Genomic DNA, 27,534 nt, shown 5'->3' with positions numbered 1-27,534 from the left:
AGTATGCTTCATTCAACAACTTCTATATTTTGACAGCTTAATTCTGTAGCTCTTAACTGGAGCTTATCTTGTAAATAAAGAAACCATATTGCAAATCATCTTTTAAATTAACTAGGGCCCCGAATAAAATAAATTTAGCAATGAGTGGGTGATTTCTCACTAAAGGTATTATTTAGTACTAGCTCTCCTGTCTCCCATTGTACTTCCTATTCTTAAAAAAAATATTTTTTCTTTAGTCCCCGTTTTCCTGTCCTTGTAGAGTTTCTGGTCCTTTTCCAACAATCTAGTTTATTCTTTCCATGTCCCCAGAAAATCCTAGAAAATTATTGTTTGACAATTTCCATTGCAATAATATATATTTTAAATTATTGTGAAAACATAAAATTGCACCATATTCCAAATGCACTTTATTTGGTAGGATATGCGTGTGTGTCCATTTGTGTCTGTGTGTGAGAGAGATACAGAGAGGTGGCCAATTAAATGTGTGAGAGAACTTGAAAAATCAGTTGTGTATAATATGTCAGGCTATATTTTTCATATATTTTTGTATAAAGAAAGTTCATATCTACATAATATTTAATATACTGTGATTATGATGGCTAACTTATGATCTATGCTGTGGTGGCACAGTGGCTAGAATGCAGTATTGCAGGGTAATTTTGTCCACAGTCAGGAGTTCAATTCTGACTGGCTCAAGATTGACTCAGCCTTCCATCCTTCTGAGGTTGATAAAAAGACCCAGATTGTTGGAGAAAATATGGTGATGTTTGTAAATGACTCAGAGAGTGCTGTAAAGCATTATGGAGTGGTAAATAAGTCTAGTGTTATTATTGTCTCTTTCTTGTTGCATGTAATATGTTTTTATGAGCCACAAAAAAAGACAATAGCATATAAAATCTTATATTAACATTTCACTGTACTCGGTGACACTTCCATCAAAGGATTGTTGCTTGTTAATCAGTTTTTTTTAATTTTTATTGACTTGTCTTGAACTTCTTCAACTTGTCTTGAACTTCTTCATTTTTTTTCTTTTGTATTTTTGTATTTTTAAAAAATACTTCACTGACTATGGACAGTGAATTGATAACCTTCAAAATAAAGGTTTAATGCTCTACTGCATGCACTCTTTAGTGCTTAAATGTATTGCTATGTAAATGAGATGGGAGGTCTCCACATTTGATATATAAATGAAATAAAAATATCTAGTTTTGAAAGATTCAGCCAGTATGAAGCATGAATCCTTTTTTCCCTTCACTTATTATGCTTCTCTTTCTGATCCTTTTGACTTACTAAAAATCTCATTATATTTGATTCTGGCATTGGCTGGGAATATTTCTATACTTGTAGATTAATTTTTCTTGGTTACAATTGACTTTACCACGTTCATCAATGCTATTTCAGCCACTCATTTCTTGTTCAGATGTGTCTGGTTAAGTCAAAATTTGGGTCTGGAAAAAGCTTGAAAATTTTCTATTGGTTTCTTGCCTTTCCCTCTTCCCAGTTCCCGGTATTTTTATTTTGACATAATAATACCTTGCATGCTTTAATTTGGGTGCAATTGGACACAGTAGCTTGAATTGAGGTTCATTTCATTGCAGTACAGCCAACTCAACATTTATAACTAGATCTAAACTTTGCTGTGTTTAGTATTTTTTTTGTTCTTTATATAGTTTCTTTTGTGATGGACATGAAATATCCGTATATTAAATAGTTGCCAAATGGCTTTGCCCAAAGGAATAGTCTTGCAAACAAAAGGGGCTTGACCGTGTATGGGGCTCTCAGAGCTTGCATGGATAATATTGAACTATCTAGAGGGACAAATGTTGGTTTGTGTTTTGCATTCCAGCCTGAGGAAAGACCTGAAATAAGCCTTGCTCCAGCTTTGTGACCTTTCCTTTTCCAGCAAGTTGTTGAGAATGAAATCACTATTTCTGTGATTCATAGTCCTCCAACTTTTCATTGTCTCTCCCTCCCCAACTCTAAAAAAGCTTGCAGACAAAAAAGTGTTTTTACAACTGCTTCCTACTGATAATTGCTCTCACTCAGGCCAGCCCAGCAATAGCAGATGACACATTTTCCCTTTGTTCCATAGTTTGGCATCTAAACATTGCCAGATATTACTAGACGTGGATTAAATGTTTGTGGTCTGAACTTTTCTTATTTTTGTTTATTAATGGAATGGGTCCCTGAATCTCCTTCAAAGAATGTTGATGACTAATAAGATTTTTGTCTTGCCTCCAAAATGTGGAATCTAGTCACTTGGGGGCTGCATTTCACCTGTACTATTTTTAATCTCAAGAATGGAGTTAAGCTTTTCCGCTTTATTCAGCCCTTTTGAGTTATAATAATTGTGGCTATTTTTATAGGTATCTAAAGGTTTATATTTTGGCTGTCTTAAGTGTGGTATGACAGGCATAAATTGAAATAATAAAATGTATAATAATGCAAAAAAGCATAATTATAAATAATGCCAAATCCAGTCTAAACATCTGGCTGACCGTGTGATTAATCATCATAATAAAAAGAATAAAAATAATTCTTTTGTGCTCTATAGTTAATCAGGAAGTACTGTACTAAACCATTATTCATTCTTAAGGTTTGTATGCATGCTAGGCAGTCTTTGCTGTGGCAGATTCCTTTCGAGGTGTTTGAAATGTTTGACTATCCAGCTATTGATATGCTACTCTCTGCATCTGCCAGACTGTAGGCCTGGAAAGTCTGGTACTGGTTAATTATATAAATTGTTAAGAAAGTATACAAAGTATTTAGTCAGTCACCAATTGTGCAAGTTCTCCCACTTAAAAAGATGAGAGAGGCCTGTAATTGTCATCATAGGTAGACCTCAACTATGAGAGACAAAATAAGAAAACAAATCCAGACAATCACATTGTCTGATTTGGAAAGAATTTATTTGCAAATTATGGTGGAAAATAAGTATGTGGTCAATATCAAAAGTTCATCTCAATACTTTGTTATATATCCTTTGTTGGCAATGACAGAGGTCAAACGTTTTCTGTAAGTCTTCACAAGGTTGGCACGTACTGTTGCTGGTATGTTGGCCCATTCCTCCATGCAGATCTCCTCTAGAGCAGTGATGTTTTGGGGCTGTCGCTGGGCAACACGGACTTTCAACTCCCTTCAAAGGTTTTCTATGGGGTTGAGATCTGGAGACTGGCTAGGCCACTCCAGGCCCTTGAAATGCTTCTTACGAAGCCACTCCTTCGTTGCCCGGGCGGTGTGTTTGGGATCATTGTCATGCTGAAAGACCCAGCCACGTTTCATCTTCAATGCCCTTGCTGATGGAAGGAGGTCTGCACTCAAAATCTCACGATACATGGCCCCATTCATTCTTTCCTGTACACCAGTGGTTCTCAACCTGTGGGTCGGGATCCCATTTGGGGTCGAATGACCATTTCACAGGGGTCGCTAAACAATGCAGTCCACCATTTTTCCCCCTTTTCCTTAGCTGTGCTAATTCTATTGGCTTTCCAAAGCCAATAGGAATTGTCCAGGCTGTCTCTGCCCTGTTGAGCCTGCCAAAAGTCCCATTCTGCAAACGGTGCTGCACCAGTTGAGTAGTCCTCGACTTACAACCGGTTGAGTAGTCCTAGACTTACGACCGGTTGGGGTCACGGCATTAAAAAGGTTGAGAACCACTGCTGTACATGGATCAGTCGTCCTGGTCCCTTTGCAGAGAAACAGCCCCAAAGCATGATGTTGCCACCCCCACGCTTCACAGTAGGTATGGTGTTCTTTGGATGCAACTCAGCATTCTCTCTCCTCCAAACACGACGAGTTGTGTTTCTACCAAACAGTTCTACTTTGGTTTCATCTGACCATATGACATTCTCCCAATCCGCTTCTGGATCATCCAAATGCTCTCTAGCAAACTTCAGATGGACCCGGACATGTACTGGCTTAAGCAGGGGGACACGTCTGGCACTGCAGGATCTGAGTCCCTGGCAGCTTAGTGTGTTACTGATGGTTGCCTTTGTTACGTTGGTCCCAGCTCTCTGCAGGTCATTCACTAGGTTCCCCCGTGTGGTTCTGGGATTTTTGCTCACCGTTCTTGTGATCATGTTGACCCCACGGGGTGAGATCTTGCATGGAGCCCCAGATCGAGGGAGATTATCAGTGGTCTTTTTTTTTTAAACCAACAAAACAAAACAAAGCAAAACATAGCACACATACACACACAATATATACTCCTCTCCCTTTTTTTTACAGCGATTGCGTAATGGTAATCTATTATTTACATTTCCCCCCTTATTCTTCTTTAGAATATTTGTCCTTATTGCCCTGTTATTTCTTATTTACATTTTTCTTCCTTCATGTTCTACTTCTTACTAAGAATAATTCATATTATTATTATTATACATTATTATACACATATTTTCACTTTTGACCTTTCCATATTTATTCTCCTCTATTATTTCTAGTCTCCAACCAGACATACCACTTTTTCCATGTTATATAATACTCTCTGTCTTCCTTTTCTTTTATCTCTTTTGTTAATTTGTCCATCTCAGCACAGTCCAGGATTTTTCTTATTACTTCTTCCTTTGATGGTATATATTCTCATTTTTCCAGCACTGTGCATATGCTATTCTTGCCGCCGTTATTATATGTAAAATTAAGTACCATATTTCTTTACTATATTTTCTGTTTAAAATACCAACAAAAAGATATCTGGTTTCCAGTCTATGGGTTGGTCTATTATTTCTTCAATCTATTTTCTTATTGTAGACCAGTATTTTTTTGCAACTGGACATGTCCACCATAAATGATAATATGTTCCATGTACTTTTTTACATTTCCAGCATGTTGGCGAATTGTTCTGAACATCTTGGCAAGCTTTGCTGGTGGAAGATGCCATCTGTAAAACATCTTCAACTGGTTTTCCTTGAATGCCGCCGACATAGTCAATTTTATATTTATTTCCCATTTTTTTCCCCATTTCTCCAATTCTATATTATATCCAATGTTTTTTGCCCATCTAATCATTGTGTTTTTGACAACCTTGTCTTCCATTTTATATCTCAATAGGTATTTGTATAAATTGCTAATTAATTTTATTTCTGTTCCATGTATAATTTTATCCAATTCTTGCAGCTCTTTTTGGATTTCATATAATTTTTTGTCCTCTGTATATTTAGATTGAATTTGTGTAAATGTCCACCAGTCAATCTCTCTGCCAATATCTTGTTCCAATTCTTGTTTTGTTTTCAGATTTCCCTGTTCATTTACTAATTCCTTGTATCTAATTATCTTATTTATATCCAATAGGTTTAGGTATTTCAGAGCTTCTATCAGTGGTCTTGTATGTCTTCCATTTTCTAATTATTGCTCCCACAGTTGATTTCTTCACACCAAGCTGCTTGCCTATTGCAGATTCAGTCTTTCCAGCCTGGTGCAGGTCTACAATTTTGTTTCTGGTTTCCTTCGACAGCTCTTTGGTCTTCACCATGGTGGAGTTTGGAGTATGACTGTTTGAGGTTGTGGACAGGTGTCTTTTATACTGATAACAAGTTCAAACAGGTGCCACTAATACAGGTAATGAGTGGAGGACAGAGGAGCCCCTTAAAGAAGAAGTTACAGGTCTGTTAGAGCCAGAAATCTTGCTTGTTTGTAGATGACCAAATACTTATTTTCCATCATAATTTGCAAATAAATTCTTTCCAAATCAGACAATGTGATTGTCTGGATTTGTTTTCTCATTTTGTCTCTCATAGTTGAGGTCTACCTATGATGACAATTATAGGCCTCTCTCATCTTTTTAAGTGGGAGAACTTGCACAATTGGTGGCTGACTAAATACTTTTTTGCCCCACTGTATATGAGATGCTTTCAATGCTATGCTGGTAATGTTTGAATTACAAACTGATCACTTAATAAACATTTAAAATTACAGTGAGCTAGTTTTTTCTGGTTTCTGGCAGTAAATGCCCGTTCAAAAGAATGGATTCACATTTATGACCGCAGCATTTGCTTAATAATTGCAGATTCTTTTAATGACCAGGGCAAAAATGTTGTAAAATTGGGTCTGGTTCCATGGTTGCTTCAAGTTACAGCTGGAATGACTTATGACCTGGTAAGACTTACTACCTATAAATGACTACCTGTATAGATATTAATTCATTTTTATTCCACCCACACATAAGTGAACTCACACTCAACTGAATCCATCTTGTATGCTTTAGAAGGATAGATTGCAGGAAGTTCTCAACTTAACAACCACAATTGGGACTGTAATCTCAATTGTTAAGTGAAGCGGTCATTAAGTGGGATGTCCACATGACTATTATGCTCAATGATCGCAATCCCAGGACTCCTGGTTAAGTTGTTAAGCACCCTGGTTGTTAAGTGGACAGAGTGAAAGAAGGGCAGAGGCAAATCCTTTAGTAGGCTCCAGGAACACTTGCAGGGAGAGGAAATCAAGAACACCAGGGCACAACTTCAGATTGACAGGAGGGAAGTTTAAAAATAATGAAGTATTATTTCACAGAAAGAGTAGTGGAAGCTTGGAAATGGAGGTAATGGATCAGTCGTCAGTAACTGAGTTTAAACATGTCTAGGATCCCATCATCTGATAAAAAATAAATAACTAATGAAAATAATAATTAAAAAATAATAAATACACAAATTAAATTAAAAAGAAAACAACTGAAAGAGCAGACTTGATGGATCACTAGGTTCCCCCCCTCCACCATCAGTTTTCTATGTTTCTATGAAATCCTTTGGTGGACTACAGGAGTGGAACTGAAGATTTCAACTTTGTTTCTGTGGCCCACCAAAGGATTTCAGCTCCTCTCCCTCCCTTCTACGTGCAGCCTACCTCATCGACTAGCTATATATACTTATTTAACTTTGGTTCCAAGGAAAAGTAATTAAGCTCTAAAGTACAGTGTTTTGGTTTGGTGCATATGAGTGAATGGTTAATCTATAAGGAAACTAAAGAGTGACACCTTCAAAGACCATAAAAATCTAATCTTTTGGCCTCAGAATTACAAATTGGACTCATAAGTCCATTCTGGCTGTTTGCATAGCTTCATCCATATTTCAAGGTCATATTTGGAAACTGGCTTTTATATATACAGATTCTTCTTTATATACTGTAGCTTTTCTTTGAAGAGCTAGTAAGAACTGATTGGAGGCTGACAAAATTGTTTCTGAATATTCTGGAACACTAATAAACCCACTCCCTCTTTTACTGGTAAAATTGTGGCCTAAGGGTGTGTCTATGTAAAAGACTTGTCTGAAGTTGGATATGCTTATACAGGCCATGTAAACTTGTGTAGCTTATGTAAGAAGAACCCAAGAATCAATTCAGCCTGTGTAGTGTTGTATGTTTATGTTAAGCTAAGTATAACTGATTTGTAATACCAGTAGATCTTTGCATTTTACTCTAACACAATATATGCATACTTTTTAAAAGCCTGCATACTACATATTTGTTGTCAGATGTTCTGATTAATGAAGCACTTCAAAGAACTTTCAGGCATGTTTCCTAAAGTCTTTATTACAGAGCTACAAATTGCCGGTCACCATCATGGACGTTTTGGTGCCAGAATCTGACTTCCTCTTGCTGGCTTCAAACTTTTCTTGCTAAACCCCTCCCTTATCTTGCAGTCACAAGTCACATTATCCAATTAGTGTGAAGGTCAAAAGTTTACTTCCTCTTTCTTTCCCGGGCTTTCCCCCCCCCACTCTAAGCTATGTATTAACCCAGTAAATATCAGACAGTTTTGCATATTGTCAAAGCAAGAATATACAGTATTTGCAGCATTGACATTTGTATCAAAACTACATGTCATATTCTTATAGTGTAGTATATTTTTTATTGAGAACTGAACAGTGAATTATGAAAGTTTTTTCCTTAAATCTTACGTCTGCTATGGCAGTAAATAAATCACTATCTGCTTCTGTTTCTTCATCTGCAGTATTAGAAAAATTAAGATTTACTATATAAATGTATTATTGATTTTATTAAGGATTTGCTAGTTAAATGACCATGGATACATTTCTGCCTAATAAAATACAAGGATTTTGGCAATTTTCTAATTAAATCAAACTAATATTCAGTATGTTCCTTACTCGGCTGAATGATTTACATACATTTTTTTTATTTAGCAAATTTATATGGCTGCCCATCTCAATGAATGTGAATGTACAGTCAGCCGCAATTAAAAACAATATGACAACTATTCATTAGAATTTATATGGCTGCCCATCTCAATGAATGTGAATGTACAGTCAGCAGCAGTTAAAAACAATATGACAACTATTCATTAGAACAAATAAATACAAACAAAAATTAAGATTGCTGGAGAGGTACAATATAATCTTGATTGAAAGGAAAATAAGCTTAGTACTTCATTCAATCTGCTTCTGAAATGATTTTGAGAATAAAATGGACTGCAAGTGAACAGAGAATGGCAGGGTAAGAAAGGGCCGAGCTCCCAATGATAAAAATACAGCTATAATGTATAATTGGACATGCTTCCCACCTCTTTTGACAATATTTACTAGGTAAAGCTGCATGTGTTGAATTAAAAGTACACACACAATTTACTAGAACCTAGTAGAGATCAAAGTTTGAATTGGAGGTTGGGTTCACAGAGCAAGCCTGATCCTGTTTTGGGACAACCCATAACTATTTTTATCGAAGGAGGAAAATCATGATTTAGTTAAAGATTGGAGAAATGAAGTTTGGAATTCTGGATTTTATTAAGATTTATTCTCCATCCCTTGGGACAGTTGCTATGCGGCACAGAGGCTGCTAAACTTTGGCAGAAGTTTTGTGCCTCTTAACAGTTAGTTCTGTTTTGAAATCTGTATGCATTGTTAGCTGAGATATCCATTTAAAACTTAAGCAAAGTTTTTCATATAAAGCCAAGAACAAAATCCAACTTAAATATTTGTGTGCATCCTCCCTCCCTCCTTTTAAAACCTCACCATTTCTTTGCTAAGAATTGGAATATGTCCTGTTTTGTGTGCTTCCAGAATAAAATGCTTTTGTCTTTTCCTTGTTGACAGTCAAATACTATATAGCAGGAATGAGTATGCTCTTAAGTTCCTTAACCTCAGGAATAGACATGCTGCTTGACCTCAGCGACCTCCTTCAGGTAATTGTAACTGCTTTTGTTTAACTATTAGAACATTAACACATGCCAAAAACTAAGAGCAGAGAGATTATAATAGCAGCTTTACTGAAGCAACTTTCATTATCTTTTTCTCCCATTTAGCAATATTGGTTCATTTAGTGCAATAAAAATCGGGTGTTTGGTATATATCACTCCATTTTACAAATAACAAATCAACAGTATAATTTTGATGCTAATAATTAGACTGCCAATGCTGTGGGCTTTATATTCTGTTCAGATTTATGTTTATGTATTTTATTTTAAAAGTATATTTAAAAAATACTGGCAAAAGCAGGTGCTCAGTTCTATAAAGCTGGAGGGAAATTATTTTAGCAGAAACTTCAGAAGTTGGCTTGAAAGAATACTGGCAAAATTATATATGTATTATTTCTTAAGGAGCAATTTTCACAACTTAGGGCTCATCTTGGGATGGAAATTCCAAGAATCCAGCATCTGGAACACTAGAGATGATTTCCCCACATATGTTATGATGATTAGATGAACTTGTCATCTGCATGAAAATGATTCAACTGAAATATGCAGGGTGATGCAAAAACCAGCAGTCCCCAATTTTTATGGCTTCATGGATTGGAGGCCGTGGAGGTGGGGATGTGGGATGGTTTTGCATGTGCAATCCAGTTTCTGCGCATGCTCAAATGAAGCTTCGTATGCACACCCGTTGCTTGTATGGCCCAGTTGCCTGCAGGCCATGGATTGGTACCAGTCCATAGACAAGGTCCCTTCCCTATTCTGTTCTGTTCTATTCTATTTCCTTATTAAATGGATAATTTTCAACATCATTCTTGTCTTTATAACATCTGATTTATCTCTTATGGTCTTAGATATATTGGATTAGAGTATGTCTCATTTAGCAACTCTTATTTAGCAACCATTTGTGGTTATGCTGATGAAAAAGTAACTGCATTAATTCTCACATTTACAACTTTTATGGAAGAAAAGAAAAGCTTAAGTATCTGTATTTGTATTTCATTGAAGTACAAATGTCTGGAAGACTAAATTCCAAAATAATTTGAAGAATTCTTAAAAAGAGCATTTTAGATAATACTTTCCAAAAGCAAATCACATCTCTTTCATATAGTAGTAATGAGGGAATGTTGATTATCCCTACATCTGCTGGGAGACAGAGTCAGTGATTTTCCCAGAATAATCAAAAAGAACAGCTTTTCTCTTTCAGTAGAAGGAAATCAGTCTTTTCTAATGTGATTGTAACCAACAGGGAAGATACAGCAATCAGACTGGAATTAATGGAGAATTAACTTTGGGTAAAAGTAATTGTGTAATACTGCATTTCTTGATTTTATGGGGAAATTAAAAGGAAATTAAATCATACATCTACCTTGAAATTGAAGACAATGGATTATATGGCAGGAGTAGTTAATGGAAAAAATGAGTCAAAACTTTCTGAAAAATGAAGAGACTAAAAGCAAAACTGCACACAAGTCCAACAAAGAAGAAAAATGGAAAACCACAGAAGAAGCTGATATTTAGTGAATTAAAAAAAACTACACAAAAACAAAACAGAAAGAGGAATAGAAGAAATACATATTATTAGCTCAGATTTATAAAAATATTATCAAGAAAATTAAATCTCAAAATGATCTGAGATTGGTAAACCAAATAATAGATTTTTTCAAACTTATTGGAAAATAAAAGAGAGAAAGAAACTGAGCTGTTGAGAGAAGATAGTGTAAAGGATAAGAAGATAGTGTAAAGGATAAAAGATAACAAAGGCAGAATTACTCAGTTCCCATTTTGATTAGTCTTCTCTAATCCCACTGGGTATTTGTGAAAAACAGGTTCAAGGAACATAGTTCCAGCTTGAGTCTTCTTGAGAGAAATATAGTCAAAGATCTATTTACTTTGAATGAGTTTAAATCTCAAGAGATAGATGAATTGCATTCTAGGATATCAGCGAACCCTCTGATGATTTGGCTGAAGCTCTATTCTTATCTTTAAAAAGTCCTAAGAGAATGATTGAAGTACAGATGTCTAGAAGAGATAAATATTCTTTTCTTCAGAAAGAGGAAAAAAGAATCTGATTAGATATTAAAGTAATTGTTCTGTAAACACCTTGAAAACAATTTAGTGATTCTTACAGTTATCCTGAATATGTTAAGAACATGTCATTGCTGGACTTGCTTTATTTTTTTAATTGGACTATTGAATGGGTAGATCAGAACCTTGATGAAGCTGTTGAATGTTATGCAGAAACAGCTTCCAGAATCTCCTCTGAAATGGATGATGCTGATGTGTGGATGCTTTGTGATACTGGTTTTATATGCCCCAAAGCCTGGACATAGATGGTTTGAGGTGGGGTTGTTAAAGCTGACAGGAACCATTCTTGGAGAAGGATGATTTGATGTATCACATGATATAGCTTTTCAGCCTTTGTGCTCCTCCTGAATGCCACATAATCAGATCCTTGGAGGCCTCATTTCCAGATGCTACCAGATTTCCCTGCAATAAAGCTTACTTCATCCATGATTTTGTTTTGAGTGAGAGGACAGACATGACATGCATTACCAAAACTTGAATGGGTTCAGAAGGTGATGTTGGCCACTCAGAGTTATAACCATCTTGGGACATGATTTTAAGGCTGTGGAGTTGAGGGTGGAATGGCTGTTGTCAGGTGAAGGAAACTTGTAGAAGCATTTATCCCCAGATAAATGAACATGAAATCATGTGTGAAGTTGGGCTCAAGAAATTAGTTGGGATTGTTCTGTTGTGGCCTTCCTGCTGCACAGCAGCTTCACCACTTAAGGCTGTACCTGGGCTGGTGATCAGAGTTTCTGGGCTTATGTTGATGGAAGACCTCAAACTGCCTTCACTCATTGTAAACTCTGAGCCAGAGTTCATGGATGGTCAGTGACCCAACTCTCATTGGTGGTCACATGGTAACAAAGGTTCTGGATTGGTCCTGAATGACCTCTTTCTGTCTGCTGATCCTATGTGCTCCTTATTTACCAAAGAATACCAGGAAAAGAAGTGGCAGAAGAGCGAGCTAGTCTACCAGTGGAGAAAGATTGAGAGCAAGTCTGACTGGATATGTACACAATCCTAGATTACTGTGATGAAAACCATAGCAAAATTTTCTTTTCTTCTCTTTTTCTTCTTTTACAGTGTGTACAGTGTACTATTCAGTAGTCCCTGTTTAGGCTATTTCTCACTCTTTTAAAAATGGAGAGGCCTAAACATTTTCATGACTGCTGCAAGACATCTGATAGATAAAATTGCGCAAATCCGACAAGCTTGATCTGACTGAGGCTGGTCTTGTTTGGTATCTGGGAGGAGTTTGTACCACAGGTACTTGTATATCTTGGGGAAGTGGGCAGGGTCCCCAGAGCTACGAGTGTCTTCACCTGCTAGCTGGATCTGTTTCCCTCTTGGCTAGTTAAGTGTGCCCCAGGGATGATGTGTGGTTAGGTCCAAACAGCAGTAAGTTGTTCCTTGAATGACCAGGGTATTCCCTCCTTCCTTGAAAGAGGTGTCATGCAATTCTATCTTAAGAAATCAACATTGGACTCAAAAGACAATTTTCATCCAGTTTTCAATCTCTTTTTAGGAAGGTGATAGAAAAGGTGGTTGGACTGTAACTCCAGAGGACTCTGGGAGAAATGCATTCTCAGTATTCTTTATAGTCAGGTTTCAGAATGGAATATAGCACTGAGATAATAATAAAGTTTATGGATGATCTTTGGCAGGATCAAGATAGAGGTGGCACAATTCTTCTGAGCCTCTTTGATTTCTCACAGTTTTTGATATTATCACTCATGGTACCCCCTGGATCAACTTTAGGGATGAAAAGTTGGGTACTCTTTTACCATGTTTTTCTTTCCTTTCTCTGAATACTGTGTGCAACGCTTGCAGTTCCTCAGAGCTTTATGCTTTTTTCCCCTCCTATTTAACATCTACATAAATTGCTAGGAGAGAACATCCAATGGCATGTGGTCAGGTATAATCATTGTTTCTGTTTTATTGTATAGCTTGACTTGCTGACCAAGTGATACTCTAGTGCAGGGGTGTGAAACTGCCGGCCCATGGGCTGGATGTGTCACGCCAAAACTGCGCCCACCCCATTGCCGGCAATGGGAAAAAAGTCAAGATATGTCACGACACGTCATGTGATGTCGCGAGTTTGACACCTGTGCTCTAGTGAGTTGTCCTGGTGCTTGATCGCTGTTAGGATCCGGTGTGAATGAACAGGCTTGGCTCCCTAACTAGTATGGCCACTGCATGGAGTGGAATTATAGAGGCTTTTGTGATTTTTGATTTTTGTTACTTCATGTTTTTTTTTCTTTTTCAAAATTTTATTTATAATGCAATTGAACATTGGATATAACGTGACATTCCAGTATATACAATCTTATCAAATTATTCCACATTTTACAATCGATTCATCTCTGAAGATACATCTAAATTTTATATACAATACTTAATCTATTTCTCTATTTGCTAACCTAAAATTACATATATTTCTATCTTAACGTTAGCCTATAAATTTTTATTTTTGATGGAAACTCTGTTACTCTGTCTTGACTTCAAGTGAATCATTAAAAATGAATTTTTAAACTGTTTAAAGTTAATCACTTTAGCCATTAGAGCTTTTGAAAAATGGTGTATAATTATTTTTAAAGCAAAGAAATTTATTCAGTATTACATAACACTCTTTTTATTAAGCACAGCATGTTCTCCAAAACTTTCAGAAGATGAACTTAACGAATCTAACTGGAACTGTTTGTGACATAGACCTCCTTTAAAATCTAGCATTAAGAATTGACCAGGAAGATAATCCATAGATGGCACCCCAAACCATTAAATTTTAATGTTTTTAGGTTGTATTGACAGAATTGCAAGCAGATAGGTATATACAGTATTACCACCTTTGGAGCGATGCTTAATTAGTCATTACTTATCAAAAGTGCAAAATAATCCAGTACTCTTTGAAAATGAAATTTGTTGTTTCATTGTCCATATTTCCTAAGGCATATAAATTGATGGAACATATTAAATTGATTCAGTTGCTATTGTTACCTGCCAGATTTTTATACTGGAAAACTAGAATGTATCTTTTATTGAACCAGAAGTATTTTGAGGTATGGGAATTTGCTTTGCCTGAAAAAATAATGTGGCAGTGTTGCTTATTTTACTTCCAGTATTTAATGATTTATTGCTTGTTCAAATCAATCAATCAATCAATCAATCACATTATTAGCTAACTAGCTAGTACATAGTGTCATTATCAAGACATATGGTACATTTTTTCCTGGGCTACTTGTTTAAATTGCAGAGGCAAACATTCTTTTTATGATTACCCTTTTAAAAATACTGAATGTATGTTTAAAAAGAAAATACCATAGCATTCAACCTAATTTTATGAGTTTGCATGTGTAGAGTTAAAATAAAATGTAATGGGAAAGCATCCAGACAAGAACTATCTCTCCATCTTTAGTAGTTTAGCTTATCTGAAGCACATCCCACCAGTTAGTTGTGCCTTGGCTCACGTGGTTTTGAATTATTAGGCCAAGTCTAATGGCCATGTTTTCCAAGAATTTTCCATGATCCTTGAACTGCAACATTGCTCTACCCCTGTGATTAGAAATAGTTCTAAAAACAGCTGGCAGTAGAAGGGGATGACAGTGGTGAAATCAAGCAGAAAGATTCATAGGCAAGGGAGAGGACTGATCAGTGAAGTAGGAAATAAGTTGCAGTGCTTGATCCAGAGGTAGATTGAATCTCCTGCCTCTTGCTCTCCTTATGGATTGGGAACTAGGCTAGAGGATGGTATTTTATTGTGATTGTGAGAAGAACTCAATGCAAATAGCAACGGGGTTAAATGGATTAATTATCTGATCAGATGTGGAGCAGAGTTTAAAGCAAAATCAGCAATCAGACGATTTGAATTGAATTAGCCCACACTGACCTCCCGTTTTAAAAATATATGTATTTTTCCAATGGTGTAACTTTTCTATGTCTCATTTTCTTTCCATCTGCCTGTTCATTCAGTGATAAGAAAAGTCTCAAGCAGGTGTTACAATGGTTGTGTTAGGTATTGGTATTCTGCACTTGGACCTACTGCTCTTTTGGTAAAGTTAATCTTGAACATTTGGTACAACCAGATTTAAATCAAAAGGTCTCTTGGTGTCCTTTGTAGACGTAGCTTCTGTTTATTCTGTTTATGAGATAGTATAAGGATAGAATAGAAGTGACTTTTTTGTTTGTAGGTTACCAATTTTGAAATAAAAATTGAACTATTTTCCATTGTTTTTTGTCCAGCCACTGAAACTTGAGCAGTATTAAAGTACAGAACAAAACTGAGATATTCCCATTTTCTATTATGTTGTCAGGGGCTCAGATCTAAATGTTGACAAAATTGAGTATCTGATACTGTTGGGGATAGCAATACCTAGGGCACAAAAGGAGGCCCTGAGCAGGCAGTCAGAAACTTATTGAGAAATAATCTAATATCTATCCTTGGTTCCAGAAATCCAAGTCTCTGGAATGACAAAAGACACTGAAGTTTTACCATAGGTAGTGTTATGAAGTTGCCTCATAAGAACATGAAGATTCTGGTCTATGGTTTTAAATAGCACCAGAATTGCCCACTGTTTCCACTTTTTAAACTCCCAGCAAAATAGTATTGTGGTGTATTCATACATAGTCCCCAAGACTTCTAGTAATGTCAGATAATATACATTCTAGCACTGTGTAAAACAAGTAAATTATCCTTTTGCTTTTTGGGTCTCTGCAGTGTGTGGGCTTTCACACATGTATGGATAAGAAAGTGCTAAGAGCAGGGGTCCCCAATCCCTGATTCGTGGACCGGTACTAGGCCGCGGCCTGCCAGCAACCGGCCCACACAAATAAGCAAAGCCCTATCCATAGGATGCAGGCAGCGCACAAAACCACACCCCCTCCTATCTGTAGAAAATCCTCTCTCCGTGTAACCGGTCTCTGGTGCCTAAAAGATTGGGAACCTCTGTGCTAGAGCACCTGCCCAGCCATGGCTGGTCTGAAAAGGTCAGTCTAATTAATACTTGGCTAAGAAATTAGGACTCTGGTAGTATCTTTTCTGACTCACACAAGCATACACCTTTTAATAACATTGGTTAGTTGGAAAAAATGCTACCAGGGTCCTGATTTTTTTTGTTATGCCAGATTAACAAAGCACTCCCTCCTACAATATCTCCTTGGATAAAAATCACCAGGAAATACTAGATCTGTAGGATATCCCAGTATGCTGGTTGGGAAATTCTGGGAGTTGAAGTCCACACATGTTAAAGTTGCCAAGATTGAAAAATACAGGGACATACACACACGCATAAACCAACCAATCTTGAAAGGAGTTGCAAACCATTACCACTTGCCAGCAGAACTACATGGCTTTGTCCTTGGAGTTACTAGGAGTCAAACTTGATTCTAAGGAGACTTTATCTAGTGTTGCAGTTCAGCAGTGTCAGATATCTGTAAATGGCTGCTCTAATGAAATGGTAGGCCTGCCCCATGGATAGCTAGTGGCATCTTCGTTCCACTATGCATTCAAAGGGATGGCTTGGGTTTGCATATACAGGGAGATTACTCCCAAGGCCTTCTGTTTCTGCTGAGCAGAAAATTGTTGATCCATTTAGAACAGTGCTTCTCAACATTTGTGTGACGGCGACCCCCGTCACACAAACGTGCCGCGCATGCGTGGTGCGCATGCGTGGTGCCGCCCCCCGAGGGGGAAAAATGGCGGATCGCCTTGTTTGGCGACCCCCGAGAAATGGTCGATCGACCCCAAATGGGGTCGCGACCCATAGGTTGAGAACCGCTGATTTAGAACAAAGGTAGCAACTGAGTTTCAGAGCTGGTCAAAGAAGAGAAGTAACATTCTTCTCAGCCTCTTGAGTAAAGGTTTAAATCCACTAGAAACTTTATAAAGCCCAGGAAAATAAGTAGGAGAGTTCAGGAATCTGTTTATCTCTAAGTTAAACAAGCCTACACAGAAAAGTTAGACTTTTAATCTATATTTTACTGTATATTTTACTGTATATTGCTAAAGCTTAATACTTTGACCCTGTATTTATTTTCTCAGTATAAGCTTTGTAATTGTGTGTTTTATTTAACTTGGAACTTCTTTTTTAACATTTTAATATGAAATGTAAATACAGGGTAAAATGAACTAAATTTGTTATTATACAGTAGAACTTCCATATATTTTAAATATACTGATAAACAATAGAATCAAATAATGTTCTCTCTTTGCAGCAAAATTGCCTTTAAATTAGAAACAGAACAGCATCTTTTTGTGATCTACCCATAGGATTTTTTTGTGGAAGATTCTTTTAAATTGTGAGCTGTGATTTGAATAGCTTTGTATAGTTTATTTCCTTTACTGTTGGATGTTTTACATGTGACTAAGTTAAAAAGGGATTTTTGCATTCCTTCTTTCCTTTTTTTTTTAAACAAAGGTTGATTTTATTTATCTTTTTGTAAGATTGGTCTGCCTCCCAAAGGGAAAGGGGGGAAGAAAGAGATGATTCCATTTGTCAACAGCATAGGGATAGGCAGAAACATCATTGAGTTTGTTTCTTTGTTTCTTACGTTTATTTTTCCTTTACATTTGACAGAAAAGCCGCATTGATGATAAAAACCTTCTCTCTCTTATAAGCGGGGGTAAGGAGTAGAAAGCCAGTTGAAGTGCTCCCCAGAAGATAGGGAGTAGCAAAGCTAGGGTGTGTGAACCCAAAAAACTTCAAAGAGAGATTTGAGACCTTCAGCCTTTTGTTCATATCACTCCAACCCTATAGTAGCACACTGATAGCAAACTTTTGGGCTTAGTGTATCAAAAATGCAGAAAATATGTAGCTTGACTCTTCTGGTGTATCACACCCCACTCTGAACAAAAGGAAAACAATTCTTTATCTTTCTTCCCCTCCCCTCACTGCCACATCTAGGACATCCTGAACAGTGGCACTTGGTAGCTTCAGTAGCAGTACCGAAGTAGAGGCCTGGGCAACCACCACTGCCACTCAACAAGTCCACCTCATATCATTCCCCAGGGGGTGATTGCCAAAGTGGCCCAGCACTTCCCAGGATCTGCTGAATGCTGCTTTACTTCAGGCAATGCTCTCTTTTTGTTGAGAAGCCCGTGGCCTACCTGAGGCTATACAAGGCCTGCATTCTTGAAGCGGCTTTGGAGAATGTTCAGTGGCCTCTGCAGCCTCTGAAAACCATGCAAAAGCATTCCCCATTCTTGCACGATTTTTAGAAGGTCCAGAGACCATGCAAGAGCATGGTTCTCATGCTACCTCTGGAGGGTCCAGAGGCTCACAATGGGACAATGCATTGCAACCAACTCATTGCAGCCAGCTTGCCATGGCCAGCTCGCCATGACCAACTTGCCGGGGCCAATTCACCACGGCCAACTCACCACGGGACAACTTGCCATGGGACAATTTAACAATTCAATTTAGTTATTTAAAATAAACAAAAAATATTATTTTTTATTCACATTTCATTTTGTCTCTCCTTTTGCATCATTTCTTTAATGATTCTATTCCACTATTTCTTTGATATTAGTGTAACTCTTGTACTGCAGCGCGCTGTCCTATGGTGAGTTGGCCATGGCAAGTTGCAAGTTGGCGAGTTGGTTGTGGTCAGTTGGTTGTGGTGATTCGTTTGCGGCTGTGGCAAATTGTTGCAGAGGCTGCATGAGAGTACATCACATTCTCTCATGGCCTCCACAACCTCTGAAAATTGTACAAGTACAGAGCGTGCTTTTGAGAATACTTATCAGGTGTTGGTGAACACTGAGTTGTCATCCGAAACATCATGGCATGTCTCCTTTGCCCATTACTAATTCCCAGATTTTCTGAAACTGCTCTTTTGCTTATCTTGATTGCTATCCATTTTCCTGCCTATTATTAAATAGCTAAGCGATTATTACAAGCAAAATGCAAGGAAAAGGAACACTATCTTTGAATGTCTTATTTTTTCTTTTCTGAGAAATGGTGTATATTGGAACTAGAGCAGCCAACTCCAACTTCGTGCTTATCAGATACTCTAGAATTCATTTATACTGCTTAAGCACTGTAGGAGTTTAAATTGAACATATCTAGAAGGCATGAGTTGAGGAGGACTGAACTAGAGGACAGAGCAAATAAATAGGCAGTATTAACAATGAGGAGAATGTGAAATTCATAGAGAAGCTCTCCAAGGACTTACAGATCCAAAATAATGCATATAGTATGTAATACAGTAATATAATGTACAGAGCAAGGCAGACATATACCTTTCTTTTTGAGAAATAAACAAATTTGCTGGGTTACAGATTCTGCTTAAAAAGGGCTATCTTAAGACATAAAACCTCAGAGCAGACCTAAGATGTGTGAAGTTGAACAAAAAAACTTTTGAAACAGAACTAAATGATTCATCCTACTTAAATAACTCAGAAAAACCCTACTAGATTAGAATGACATTCAATTTGAACAGTGGAAATCAGATTTCTCTATTAAGGAATAAATTCCCTTAAAGGTTCAAATGGCTCCCATCATACTGATATTTCGAAGGGCCTAGAAGATGTAGCTCTTAGTCAAGGATATTGGCAAGGATGTGTGACATCCCTTTTCTTTTTTCTTGTTTCCATCTGGGTTTGTTTTCTGTGCCATCTCTGTTACTTTGTTTTCTTTTGTGTTGGTATTTTTCCTTGTTTTTAAATGTTTTTAGCAATTTGTAAACTGCGCCAAGTGGCTAGGAGTCAGGGGGCATCTAAAATTATTTTTTTATTATTATTGTTATTTCTACCCAGAAACAGATGGGTAGAAATAAATGCAGTTTTGTTTACTCCAGCAAACTGATATTGAGAGGTTTCCCAATTCTGGAACTGGTTAATTTTATTACTGCTTGTAATCATTGATAGCCTTTATTGTTTTGTTACAATGCTACATTGGGAGATTTACTAAAGATAACATTGTGTATTTTTATGAGTTTTGAGTTATACACTATATTCTCCTTCCAACTTTTTATATAATTTAGATCTGCCAGTTTTTATATTTCTTTGTATAATACAATTCAAATATCCTTATTTTGGAAAAAAAACCCTCACTGCATTATAGATTTTTACAAGCACAGGCTTGCAGATAGAATGTGGTGGTGGGGAGACTCACAACAATCAAACATTGAAGAGTAGAAAATAGTCTTTTTGTGCAGAAACTCTGCTCTAAATTGACAGCTAAGATTTGAAAAGAAAGAGCTGGAAAATGTATACAATTTTGAAGTGTGGCAGTCTGAATATAGAGCAATCTAACTGCTCTTATTCAGTGATTTGATTTCTCCACAAGGGCAACTCCCATTTTCTGGAAAAGCTTCTTGATTTACTATAGTGTGAGCCCATAATCTATAGTATTAAAGAAATTTTCAGAGAGCCTCAATACATCTATAAATGCCTCCTTAAGAAACCAGTTGACCTTCTCAATGATCACTTGTTAATAATTATTTTCCCTCTGAAATATTTATTTTGTCTGTTCCTGAATGAAACTGTCAGTTTTAATAATATTTGAATGTTGTTTAGTTTGTTTTTATTAAAACACTTGAAAAAAAGAAGGTGCTGCAGTGAAGCAGGTGGTACCAAAAAGGCAATAAAATTCTGTTGATACTGTGGTATCATTTTGCCTATCAGTTTATTTGTTTGTATTTATATTATTTTATGTAATTCATAAATTCATACAGTTGTTTATTAATTAAAAGTATTTCTGTTTTGTTTTTAGATGCACATGCAAAATCCTTGTATAGTTTACTAAAAGTACAAAATATTGCAGAATAATAGAAAATAAAAACAGATCTTGAATAAAAACTGTGTAAAAACTATTTATTAACAGACAAATATTAGGAGTAATTCATGATTGGGGCAGGCCAAATATATAAAAAAACAGTTTAAAAAATATCAAAAACACATCAGTATTGTCATTTGGTATATGTTAGACAGTTAATCACATTGTCACTTTGCTGAAAATGACAATCTTAATCTGGAATTAAGCCACTTATAAAAAAAGGTAGATTGGGTTGCTCCTGCCTTTCCACTCACTCATCTGGCTGGTTACAGTCTGACAGTAGGAGAAAAACAAAGGAGAAGAGTATCTCTGAACTATATAGCCACAGATAATTAGGAAGAAGAAAATGGAAAGTACTATTGAGCACAGATCTTAGTTTAGATAGCAAAGCCATATACATTTTGAGGACTATTAATCTTAACACTGTAGGTAGGTTTATTTTAGTTATTTATACCCTATATTTTATAAATAACACAAGGCAGCAAACGTACTTAATACTCCTTCCTCCTCTTATTTGTCCCACAACAATCCTATGAGTGGGTTGAGCTGAGAAATGCCACCCAATTGGCTTTCATGCCTAAAATGGGATTTAGAACTCACGGGCTCTCAGTTTCTAGCCTCATGCCCTAACCCAGGGGTAGTCAACCTTGGCTCTTTTATGACTCGTGGACTTCAACTCCATGAATTCCGGAGCCAGCTGGCTCAGGAATTCTGGGAGTTGAAGTCCACGAGTCATAAAAGAGCCAAGGTTGATTACCCCTGCCCCTAACCATTAAACCAAACTGGCTCTCCTAGGTTGCCAAGGTTGCAAAAATAGAAACAGAAATAAAAATATTTATAGAAGTCTTTTTAAGTTTGTTTGACACCTACATAAGGCCACTAGGATATGTTATTCAATGGTTAGGGGTTTATGCAGATAATCCCCAGTTGTGCATTTCTACCCCAGACCAATTGTAAATGAACCCAAACAAGGCAGAAATTGATTCTCCACCATAACTTTGGAAGGAGTTGTACTTACCAAGAAGCTGGTTACTGTAGTCGAAGATTCTTATGGACTCACAGCTCGTGCTGAAGACCAAAGTAACACTGTGGCCAGGAGAGACTTTTGCCTAGCTTTGGCTATTGTAAAAATTCCAGTTCCTAGAAGAGAGGTATGATATAGTCACTCGTGCCCTTGTCATCCTCCTAAAGCAAGGGTTCCTAAATGTTTTGCCATCACACCTCCCTTTAGTATAATCTTAATGTACACATCTCCCCTAAAAACCCAAACACTAACTGAACATAAATAAACAATGTAAACAGTACAATTAAATTTTGTGGAAGGTGACTTCTGGTAATAATGTATAACTGAAAGGTTCTCCATACCTGCCCAGGATTGTCTGTACTTCCCACAATGGAGGTGTACTTCACATTTTGGGAAATCCTAAAGGGACCACTGTAACATGCCAAACATGAGACTAATCTTGAGGATACCTCAAAACCTGTAGAATGCAACTGCCTAACAGTTATCCCAGTATTGTCATAGCAGCTGCATTGACTGTCTATTTGTTTACAGGTGCTAGTACCAATTAGTCCTACATGGCTGGCTGTCTAGGTTTATGCACATCTGTTGCTGCATGTAGAGTCTGCCCACCAAAGATGATGGGCCAGTAGAGCTCTCATCCCCCATAAGGCATAATGAGAAGGATCTTGAAAGAGAGTATGGTTTGCCAGTGCTCCCCTCCTGTGGTACGGCTGCCTCCAACATCCTTTATCCTTGATAAAATGTTGGTGGAAATTGGATGATTAGTTGAGAGGATTGAGATGCTGAGGTGACAGGTACTTAGAATATGTAGGTACAGTATAATTGATGGTGGCTGCTGATTTTCAGTTGTTGATATTATATATGTATGTTATATGTATGGTACATTACTTTCCTAAGATGCTTAGATTTTTTTTGTTGTTTGAAAGTACTTGTAGACAGACAGACAAGTCTTATTCAATCTAATCTCTCAGTTTAGCTATGGAGCTTTTTTTAAGCTAAAGATTAGATAAAATGTTTAGTAATATTTTTTGAGTGTGTGAAGTAGGTTTTACTTTGCCATATCTAACTTAGTAGGTGAATTTAGACATCTGAAATCATGCTAAGAAGTTTAACTATTACTTCTATAAAATATAAATTGAGAAATCATAGTTTAGGATCGGCAAACCAGAATACGAAATCAGTGTGGATAACATTGTTACATTGGGGTTTTCACTAAGGGTGATCGTGGTTACAGCCACTGCCTTACATCTGAAAAGCTCCTGCTCTGTAGAAAAGGGAGTGTTAAGGATAATTATATATGCAACTCTAAATCTTTATCCTTTTAGACTGAAAATCCTGACCCATGGTTTAAGTTTTAAATTATGGAGTTCTGATTCTATTGTAATCTCTGGTTTGGAACTGTGGATATATTTACACATAATTTTGATCGTGGATCTGTGATCTTGTTTTGTTGAACAATATGGGAGTTGATACATTAACCCCCAAACAACTAACGGTATTATAGTTTGTATTTATGTGTGAATCCAGCCAATTTCTCCCTTGAATTTTTGAGATACTGGAATAATGTGGTACGTCTTAAGAACATAGATGCATTTAAAATATATAATAAGATACCTAAATTGAAATTTACTGGAGCCTAATAACTGGTAATCATTCCAACTGTATCTCCCTTTTTCATTTATTTTCTTTGCCTTTCTTTTGCAATTTATTTGAAATTGCCCATGACAGACTCCTGCTTCCATTCTGCTGGCTTAACACTGAAGCAACCCAGAAGATTGTAGTTTTAACTTGCCACAAAGACAAGAAGGCAAGGTAGAGAGTAGGGAATGATAGCTCAAAGTGTTTGTTTGTTTGTTTGTTTATTTGATTTTTATTCCTCCTTTATTACTTCATAAGTAACCAAGGTGCCGAACATATCTAATACTCCTTCTTCCTCCTTTTTCCCCCCACAACAGCCCTGTGAGATGGGTTGGGCTGAGAGAGAGAAAGAGAGAAGCTGGTCAAAGTCTAGAATTCATAGTCTTCTAGTTTCTAGGCCAGCATTGTATTCACTACATAAAATTGTTTTATTAATACTCATAATGTTTCATTATGCTCATACCTTTCCTTTTAAAGAAAGGGGTAATGCATTACCCCTTTCTTTAAATGGAAAGGTTTAAGCATAAATTTAATGAGAGAATAAGAGAATAGTACAACATTTGGCTCAGATGTCTTGTTTGACTTCTCAAACAAAACATGGATTGTTGATCAGTTTTCTATAGCTACTCAGTGAAAAGGGTAAAACTAAACTTGGCAAATGTTAAAGCTGTAGGGTTTTTGATTAAAAATGCAGTAAAATTTATTTTCAGTAATTTTACAGAATTTTATATATTGCATAGTTCCGTAAATAGTAAAGAACAAATGATTAACAAGCATGGAGAATGTGATTGCTTCTACCAAGAGTTCTTGAATGAGATGATTCATAGCCTGCTGTCTACAGATGCATTAAGAAAGCCTATTTTGAAATTCTGAACTTGAACAGTTTTGATGTTGTTAGCATCCAGTTTTTCTGGATAACACTGTGTACTGATCTTTTCTCTAACTTTCTACTTATTATTTTTTCATTGTCCAATAACTGAAAGTAAAATTGAGAATCACATGTATTGGTAGATTATGAGCTTTGGATACTGTAAAGGAAGTTGACTATTTTGCACTTTCCGCTTTGTCCTGGGAAGATGTTTTTCTACTTCTCACTTCTCTTTGACACCTCTGAGGATAAAGTGCAAGGCTGCTTGCTTGCTTGTTTTTATTTTTACTTTCGTTGCATGTGGGCTGATGAAGAGATTTTTGAAACTGCAGGAATCGCAGCAGTTTATGACAGGATAGTTCTTTTTTAGGTTGTAATTCACATGGAATTTCACCTCCACCTGATCTCAGAAACTTACCTTTCATATATTGGAATATGCAGTGACATGTTACAGTTTGTATATTTGTCTGCAGGATTGATGTAGCTTCTTTCCCCCATATATTTCAAAGAGACAACCTGGAACCTGGATCTCTGAAGTAGAAGAATTAAGACAGACTTCTCATATCTTATTACCAATCTTGCAATTGGGAGCCATACTTTTTCAATTCCAGTAATGTTAAACCAATATAGATTTCAGTTATTTGGGGATTAGTTATTTATGTCAGTAAATAATAACAGTGTTGTAATTTAGCTAGTACCTAATCACCTGCTACTTTACTGATTAAAATTCTGAGATATGTAAACCTGAATAAAAATGCTTAGGAAAAATAAAGGACTTATTAAAAAGAACATAGAAGTTCACATATGAGAAGAATCTCGGAAAATGACAAATCACCTGTTTTTGTAGAATACAAAACTGTTTTTGTAGTTTTGCATATTAGTAGAGAGGCTTTAAACTGCTCCCATACAAAATATGCAGTTTTCATGATTTTGCCTTACTGCAGAATTCTGTGCTGTATTCCATCTTGTTCTGAAAGGTCATCTAAGATTTAGAAGCAGCTTTTCAAAGGAAGGGACTGCTGGCCAATGAGCCCAATGAAAATTGGTTACCCTATCTTATATAAATATAAGCTGTTTTTCTCCTCTCCTAGCACAAAGCCAAAATTACATGCAGTCAGTAGGAATTTTGTGCGCGTGTGTGTGGAATAAGTAATTGGCTCTGTCAGAGAAATTTTGGGATTTATTTGAAAACATTTTGATACTTATTTAAACATTAGATGATTATTTTCAGGCTGTTTCATCTAAAGACAGATTTATTCTTCTGTTTCTTAATTCAAAGAATCATTTTTTCCTTTATACAGGTGAACGTCTATGTGCTGGGAAAAACGTTCCTTCTGTTGGCCCGAGAGCTCTGCATAAATGCTCCAGCTATAGGTATTTTTAAATAAGAGTTGGCTTTTGATATGTAGTTACATTGTGCCATTATTTCATGGCATCTTTTCAAAAATATTTACATGGGCTGTTTAACTAGTATTTAAAGATACTTCAGAATTAAGATTGGGGGAATCTAGAAATGAAAGCTGTCTATGTAAGCCCTGAGTTTACCTTAAAACTAAAAAACAGTTACTTCTATTATTAGTGTGACTTCTTCCAGTTGTATCCATCTTTTGAAATAACTAGCAAAACATATATTTGAATTAACATTCAACAAAAATAAAATAAAGATGGTAATAAGTGCTTTGGATTTAATGGCAAATAGTGCTTCAGAGCATGCAGAGGCATGAACATGAAACGTAACCCAAATATAGAACATTGCACTTGCCAACAGCTGCTTAAACAAAGTTTATTCTTTCCCAGGATTATATGTGATCAGGACCTACAGTATTAAAGGTAGAAAAGGAAAGGTGAATGAATAATAAAGTTCTTGATTAGTTTAGAGGGATTTGAAGCCTATCTACTTAAAAGTTTGGGATTTGAGACCTGTCTCTTTAAAAAAAAAAGTGCTGCTTCTGCAATTTTGCAAAATCCAAAACATGATCCTTTCTACATCATGACTTGTGGACAGTAATTATAATAGTGGTGTTATATATACCACTGACTCTTTGATCTGGTTCATGCATAATGCTTAGACATACTATACTCTGTTAGTTTTTCTAAGCTATTCATTATTGCTTAGACTTGTATGCAAACCAGGTCATTATGATTTATTTTGAAAAAGATGGTTTTTTTAAAAAAATGAATTTTGTGTAAGAGCTCTTAGACAGTTTAAATGCACAAAGAACATTTCTGTGACAAAAGGAATGTGCTCTTGCTATTTTTGCAGAAAGCACAGAGAAATGCCCAACTATTGTGTTGGGCATAATATCATCTAGTCTAGTTGGTAATCTATGGTAATCTCAATAAAAATGTTCTTAACAGCTTTGATGCATCAACAGTGGTAACAACATTATTACATGGATGTCATGGCAAATATCGGAAATGAACCGAACACTTTAAGTCATTTCTGAAGATACTGGGAAAGTGGCATGATATGTTAGAAAATGTCAATTTACTGCTAACAAAAAGTAGAATAATTCATTTCTGACATTCTGAATAATTTATATACCATTTTAGAGGGTCTAAAGCACTTCGTGTATATTATCTGAGTAATCTTAAAACAGACCATTATCCCTGAGAAAGTGACCATATGCAGCGGTAATGGCAGAGAAGAGATTTGAACTAGAGATGTTTTGACCAATGCTCCTAGCAACAGTGCTGGCCAGCTATGCATGATGTTTCCCTAAATTAGCTTGTTGTGCATGTGGGTTAGATGATTATGCTGTTGGTTTCACATAATAGCATATGTATTTATGATATAATTCAGAGATGTTCTTTCAGTCTAATTACTTAGACTGAAAGTCTTACTTAATAAGACTATAGCTGTGTTAAGTAGTCCTTATCAGGAATTTTAAATTTTCAGAGATGGATCACAATTATCATATTAATATCATACATTTTAATATATGAATTCAGCACAATATTGAGATTGAAAGGTATTTGCTTTTATCTTGTAACTTTAGATTGATGCTTATTAAAAAGGATACTTATTATATGA

At 36.3% G+C, this 27,534-nt stretch overlaps 2 protein-coding genes across 6 annotated transcripts in view; one reads left to right on the top strand and one right to left on the bottom strand.

Moving 5' to 3' along the window:
* The window catches only part of BRF1 (BRF1 RNA polymerase III transcription initiation factor subunit), a 218,245-nt gene that overhangs the window by 56,407 nt on the left and 134,304 nt on the right, over positions 1 to 27,534 (top strand). For 2 of the 3 annotated variants that reach the window (XM_039336730.1, XM_039336721.1), the window contains exons 4-5: positions 9,093 to 9,124; positions 25,802 to 25,874. In XM_039336730.1, coding sequence (XP_039192664.1) covers positions 9,093 to 9,124; positions 25,802 to 25,874 — 105 coding nt within the window. The remainder of the gene's footprint in view (positions 1 to 9,092; positions 9,125 to 25,801; positions 25,875 to 27,534) is intronic. The other variant, XM_039336739.1, reaches the window with a different exon arrangement.
* BTBD6 (BTB domain containing 6) overlaps positions 1 to 27,534 on the bottom strand; it is a 54,403-nt gene that overhangs the window by 20,647 nt on the left and 6,222 nt on the right. The window contains exons 4-5 of one of the 3 annotated variants that reach the window (XR_005555984.1): positions 24,919 to 25,031; positions 21,989 to 22,110 (exon numbers count right to left, since the gene is read on the bottom strand). Coding sequence is in view for 1 of the 3 variants with exons in the window: in XM_039336799.1 (XP_039192733.1) it covers positions 25,004 to 25,031 (28 nt within the window). In the remaining 2 variants the exon portion in view is untranslated. Of the gene's footprint in view, positions 1 to 21,703; positions 25,032 to 27,534 lie in introns of those variants that run through there. The other 2 variants (XR_005555983.1, XM_039336799.1) reach the window with 2 other exon arrangements.

The sequence above is a fragment of the Crotalus tigris genome, unplaced genomic scaffold, assembly GCF_016545835.1.
Source record: "Crotalus tigris isolate CLP2741 ecotype Arizona unplaced genomic scaffold, ASM1654583v1 scf7180000017548.2638350, whole genome shotgun sequence".
NCBI lineage: Eukaryota > Metazoa > Chordata > Lepidosauria > Squamata > Viperidae > Crotalus > Crotalus tigris.
Note: the sequence above shows the minus strand (reverse complement) of the source record. Positions and strands in the feature narration are given on the sequence as shown.